Raw genomic sequence first — 6458 nt, forward strand, 5'->3', positions numbered from 1 at the left:
AAATAAGAACGGATTAAGAGCTGATCCCTGATGCAACCCTGTCAAGACCGAAAAGTGCTCAGAATCTCCTCCCACCATCCTTACTTGAGTTTTTGCCCCTTCATACATATCCTTAATCGCTCTAATGTACGCCACAAGAACCCCCCCGCCTCCAAGCATCTCCAAAGAACCTCTCTAGGGACCTTGTCATACGTCTTTTCCAAGTCAATAAACACCATGTGAAGATCTCTTTTCCTCTCTCTATACTGCTACCAGTCTCCGCACAAGGTGAATTGCCTCAGTCGTCGAGCGACCAGGCATAAATCCAAATTGATTCTCCGAAATAGACACAATATTTCTCAACCTTTGCTCCACCACCCTCTCCCAAATCTTCATCGTGTGACTCAACAACTTAATTCCTCGGTAGTTGTTGCAACTCTGAATGACACCCTTCTTCTTATATAGAAGAATTATCGTGCTTTATCTCCACGCCTCAGGCATCTTCGCGGACTTGAAAATGTTGTTAAACAGGTTGGTCAGCCACCTTAACCCAGCCACGCTAGAAAACTTCCAAAAATCCACCTGAATCTCGTCGGGCCCCGTTACCCTGCCCATTCGCATCTTGCGAATAGCCTCGCTGACCTCCTCTACTTTAAAACGCCGACAATAGCCGAAATCGCGACACTCCCCGGTATGCTCCAACTCCCCTAGCACAACACCTCTATTCCCCTCGTCATTCAAGAGCTTATGAAAGTACGACTGCCATCTTTTCTTAATGAGGGCGTCCTTTACCAATACTCTGCCATCTTCCCCCTTAATGCTCTTTACTTGATCCAGATCCCGACCCTTTTGCTCCCTAGCCTTGGCAAGCCTAAACAACCTTTTTTCCCCGCCTTTCTCCTCTAACCCCGTATACAAACTCTCAAAAGCTGCTGTCTTAGCAGTTGAAACTGCTAAATTAGCCTCCTTCTTAGCTAACTTATACTCCTCCATACTAACCCGTTTTTCCTCTTCATCCCTACTCTCCACCAACTTAACATAAGTCGCCTTCTTCGTCTCTACCTTCTTCTTAACATCTTCATTCCACCACCAATCCCCTCGAGACACCCAACACTTCTTTAGCAAATTCTTTGATGCATCCCGCAGCCCTATCCCACATACTATCCACGTCCCCGCTATCCTCCCAAACTCCCATCCCTTCCAACTTCGCCCCTATCTCTAGAGCACTAGTTGGAGTCAGTCCACCCCACCTAACTCTAGGACGACCCTCCCCACCCCGTCTCTTCTTGCCCTTCTTGATACCCAAGTCCATCACTAGAAGTCTATGCTGGGTCGCAAGATTCTCACTTGGGATAACCTTACAATCCTTACACATTGCTCTATCCCCCTTCCTAAGCAGCAAAAAGTCAATTTGAGTCTTGGCTAGCCTACTACGAAAAGTAACCAGATGCTCCTCCTTCGGAAAGCTGGAATTCACTACTACTAACCCAAAGGCCCTCGCAAATCTAAAAGAGCAGCTCCCTCAACATTCCTATCCCCAAACCCGAAACCTCCATGCACATCATCATAACCCATCGGCAGAGACCCGATGTGCCCATTAAAATCCCCTCATATGAAAATATTTCTGAAGTAGGCATGCCTCTTACCACCTCGTCCAAAACCTCCCAAAATTTCTTCTTCTCCTCCTCGTCCAGGCCCGCCTGTGGCGCGTACGCACTACAGATGTTCACAGAAGACCCCCAACAATTAACTTGATAGACATCACTTTATCACTAACCCTTTTAACCTCTACTACCTGCCCCCTAAGCTCTTCGTCCACTAAGATACCTACGCGTCTTACTACCCGAGTACCACAACTTGTACCCATCAACATCCCTAGCCTTAGAACCTACCCACTTGGTCTCTTGACACACGCAATATTGATTCTTCTCTTCCTAAGAATCTTTACCAGTTCTATTGACTTACCTTGAAAGGTCCCTATGTTCCACGACCCTACCCTCAACCTATCATCTCTCTTATCCCCTCCCTTAAAACCTCGTACTCCGAATCTCCAACCTAACCCACCCCAACCCCCTAGGACATGACCCAACTCCACCATTAGCCACCCAAGCCACCACTCACGGAAAGAACAGAGAAGGCTAAAAACTGCAATAACTATAAAATGCAAACGCAAAGCATACAACGCAACAAAAATTTCAAGAACAGATGCTAGAAATAATTAGTGAAGATAACCAGACAGCCTAGAAATACCACGCAGCCCGTAGCAAAATAACCAACACAAAATTTAAACAGTGGAGACAATATAAAAAGGCGTGATACAAGATAGTGCGTTAAAATAAAGTTTCGAGGTTAGAAGTCACCGGGATACGTAGATCAAGTATTCAGCTCCTGCTTCCTGCGCTGAAATCCAGCAAATTGGGGTAGATTGGTCGCTGGAATAACGTCACCGGAGTGTCGCCGGAAAGTCGCCGGGTCAGATCTGGTCTTTTTTTTTTTGAATATTATTTTTTGATTGACTTCGATTCTATCCCGTCGCCGGAGTGGAAACGGTAACCCACAGTCCGGCAAGAGAGTGAACCAGCTTTAGGGAAGGAGGGAGGGGGAGAGACGAAGGGAGAGGGAGATGGTATCGTACTTACCTGTCGCCGGCGATGTTCTTACTCCGGCGTCTACTTCGCCGGAGAGAGAGAAAGACGTTAGCCAGAGTAAGAGAGAAAGACGTTAGGTAGAGAGAGACGTTAGGTAGGAGTACTTTGTTTATTATTCGTCTAATGGTTATAATGCTCGTCTTGTTTTAGAATGTGTCATTGTTTGTCGTATTACTTAGTGATAGTCTTGTTTATGTATTATTTGGTGTCTAAATACCTATTGTTTCTTATTCCGTTAACTATTTGTTCTAAATTGTTTTTGTCTTACCAGTGGTCTATCGAAAATAATTTCTCTGTCTCACCTCTGAGGTAGTGGTATGGATTGCACACACTTACCCTCCCTAGACTCAACTTTTGTGGGAATATATTGGGTATGTTGTTGTGTAATTTTACATACCTATAAAATGATATGCCAACTATAAATTTTTTGGAAAGTTTAAATTAATATTTAATTATTGAGTTCTCAGTCAACTTTTTTATTCTTATTCTTATTATTTTTTTTTTTAGTTTTTTCTCTTGTTATGCTTCACTCATCGAATTTAATATGGTGTTATCTTCAGTTTGAGTTTGAATATTTTAAATATTGAATATTTTAGATATGTTATGTGATCTACTCAAAATAGTGAAATTCATATTTGCTAGAACTGATTATATCATCTCATCTTAGAATTTGTGTAAATTTTTATTTAATTTCTGTCTTGCATTATTCTTCATTTTAAAAAATAAGGTATTCTTTTAAACATGACTTTAGATATGTTAGTCATATGTACTCAAAGAGTCAATTCCATGTTTAATGTTACCGTCTTATCTTAGCAATTCCATAATTTTTATTTTTCTTCTGTATCTCGTATTTTTTCTTAATTAAATTAATAAGAGTTATTTTAAATATGGCTATGTTAAATATGTTACTGAAACATACTCAAATAAATAAATTTGTACATATTCATTGTACGTAAGAAAATCAAAGTTCAATTCCAAAAAATATCCCTACATATTGATTGAGCCAAATAACAACAAAAAAGGATAATGAAAATGGTGACCATTTGAAATGAATTTAATTTAATTTAATTTTTATCCGATTTTGAAATTTTAACTCGTTATTATACATAATTTATCTTATTTTTCATTTATCATCCTATCTTTTATGGACAACTTATTATAATTATCTACTTAAATTATTTAAGATCTAACGGTAAAAAAAGGGACGAGATCTTCTTGAGTAAAGTTTCCTCTATTTTTTTCAATGGAGTGGTGGATGATTGTCATATGTTCAATTTAAATTTTGAAGGTTGAGCTTTGTTGAAGCTATTAATAGTTTTGCCTTTGGTTAATAATTAAATATTAATTATAATTTTTTGATTTTTTCTTTTAAAATTACAGCTACTGCGTCACTAAATAGGTACCAAAAATTAAATTTTATATAGACCCTGGTGGTCGGGTCCTTTCCGGAATTCTGTGCATAGCAAGAGTTTTAGTGCACCGAACTGTTTTTTTTTTTTTTTTTAAATAATGATCATGAAAGCTAACTCTCATAGTTGAGTGACTTTTGAAATTACAATAAATTTGAGTGGTTATGGAGGCCAATTACCCAAAGTTGAGCTATTTTTAAAAGACAAAACAAAGCAGGGTGATTATGGAGCCCAATTATCCTAAGTTGGGTGACCATCCAAGCTTCTAACTCCTCCTACACAAAAGGATGGGCCTATTTAGTAGTATAACATACCGCACACTTGATATTTAGAAGCCTTCTATTCCTTGCTGATAATTTTGTTGACTGTAACATACATGTTTCTCTCTCTTTTCTGATCAAAATGAATTCTTCCATGCAGTCTGGTCCTATCTTCTATCAATGCTCTAGTCGATGAAGATGATGCTATAGATTTTGATTCTTTGCAATTGCCCAGTTTCATTTGAAGTATATTTATCAGTTTTTGGTCAAGGAGAAGCTGAGGTCTCATCAACCAACATAGTCCTGGAAAATCTCTACTTGAACTCTGACCAAACCTGCTTACTCTTATTTGTATCTGGTTATTTTCCAGCAAACCGTGTCAGGGTTGACTTTTGGCCGCCTTTTCGGCATTACATTATTCGGTTGCTCTTTTTTTCCTCGGTTCCACGCACTCCTACTTTTGGTTGTGTAGCTCTCGCTGGTGAATGTCCACAAGAGCTATGTGAACTTGTAAATGTCCTTTAGACTTGTAATAGAAAGCCTCATTGTCTCCCGGGCTGGAGATGAGTTGTTTTTGGTTCTCTCTGTTGGTTTTCCTATTGCATTGTTTTGCATAAAGTATACAAGTCAGCTCAGAAGGCCGCTGTGTCCTATTTAAATCCCCCTGCATTTCTGATTATTCTGTTATACAGAAAGAAATGCTGAAGCAAATCTCCAGGCAGAGTTGCCTTATGACAAATAAGGCTCGCGATCAATTATGTGGTTCTGTAAATCCTCAGCCTGTTCTTACTATTACGTTACTAATTGTAATTGAAAATACAACATTGATATCAGTCAAAAAATCCATTTGGATACAATGCATCTGCATCAAGAACTTTTTGTTTGACACATTTTACGAAGTCATCATCTCCCCCTTATGCCATGAGGTCTTTCACTCTGAAAGTTTCATTTGGCTTCCGAAAACATATAAACACTATGAGCAGAGACGTAGAGCCTTGATATGTGTATATCTTGCAATTCAGCGTGCATTCGAATAATAGATTTTGTCGCGATTTATTTTTGAATTGCTTCTACTTCTCGTTGGTTTATGCCTTAATCCTTATTGGTAGAGCCCTTTGAAGGTTTGTCCAGCGTATTTGAGAAATTGATATTACAACAGAATACACCCACAACATATTTGGGAAATTGATATTCGATTGTTAAAATTCAAATATTGATATTACTTCAAGCTTTTTATTGGCTTTTATAAACTTATTAGTTTTCAGTTCCATGGAAATATTAGTCTTTGTTTGCGTTTTCCCTTTTAAAAATTCGTGTAATATTTACAATCAAGATTTGTTATCATTTCAAAGTACTATCTTATCTAAAGTTGTGAACAAATGAAGTTGAAAGGATATCCTTTATTTTTTTACAAGAGAAAGAAACGTTTCTTTAGCAATATTATTTTTTATTACCAAGGTCACTATTATAATTTATAGTTTTACACGATCAATGAATCACATTTTCTTACGCAGTTACTGATAATATTTCAATGATACATAGTTTAAATGTGAACAGATATGTTCCGATCCAACTAACAAGATCGTGTGTCACCTACTCTAATCTACTTGGATAGGAGAACTCTACCATTTATTTAAGAAACATGCGAAAGTCATAAAGAAAATATTAAAACCTTCGTTAACAATTAACATTAGTTACGATACTTCAATTACTCAAGGAATACTACCCTGAAGATTCTAGTCTAGCTAGTACAAGAGCTACTATAAGACAGAGAAAGTAACCAAGATTCAACTTCCACCATAGGAATGAAAAGATAGAAGTTGTTCAAGAATTCTATCATATCAGGCAAGAAACACCAAATGATCCTGCAATTAGATTATGGTAAAATTACATATATACACAAGTTAACTATTAAATATTACATAAAATCCTTATTTTGAAAAGTAATTACAAAAATCTCATATTAATTACAGAAAATCTCTTACTTTTATTCTTTCTCTCTCATCCCCTCATACATACCAAAATAACATTTTTTGCTTCATATTTTGTGCATCATTTTTTTTGCTCCATTTTTTTGCTACTTTATTTACGCCTAGAATCAAGCTAATGTGATCTGGGGAGTTTCAAATTATTAAGTTATCAACCATTAACTGAACAAAGCT

At 37.6% G+C, this 6458-nt stretch overlaps 1 protein-coding gene across 1 annotated transcript; it reads right to left on the bottom strand.

Annotated features, from left to right (window-relative positions):
* Positions 1 to 459: 459 nt before the first annotated feature.
* LOC124896693 lies at positions 460 to 1354 on the bottom strand. Its single transcript, XM_047408378.1, has 3 exons — positions 1141 to 1354; positions 896 to 1055; positions 460 to 700 (listed from the first exon to the last, which is right to left on the bottom strand). The coding sequence occupies exons 1-3, from the start codon at positions 1352 to 1354 to the stop codon at positions 460 to 462; spliced, it is 615 nt and encodes a 204-aa protein (XP_047264334.1).
* Positions 1355 to 6458: the final 5104 nt, after the last annotated feature.

Source organism: Capsicum annuum, chromosome 3 (genome assembly GCF_002878395.1).
Source record: "Capsicum annuum cultivar UCD-10X-F1 chromosome 3, UCD10Xv1.1, whole genome shotgun sequence".
NCBI classification, from domain to species: domain Eukaryota; kingdom Viridiplantae; phylum Streptophyta; class Magnoliopsida; order Solanales; family Solanaceae; genus Capsicum; species Capsicum annuum.

Excerpts from the sequence above, each read along its gene's own strand:
- LOC124896693 (XM_047408378.1), bottom strand. The coding sequence starts at position 1,354 with ATGTGTAAGGATTGTAAGGTTATCCCAAGTGAGAATCTTGCGACCCAG. Across the intron at positions 1,056-1,140 it reads GGATAGCGGGGACGTGGATA|ATGTTAAGAAGAAGGTAGAG; the intron begins GTATGTGGGATA and ends GGTGGAATGAAG. Across the intron at positions 701-895 it reads ACAGCAGCTTTTGAGAGTTT|AGGTGTTGTGCTAGGGGAGT; the intron begins GTATACGGGGTT and ends CGAGGGGAATAG.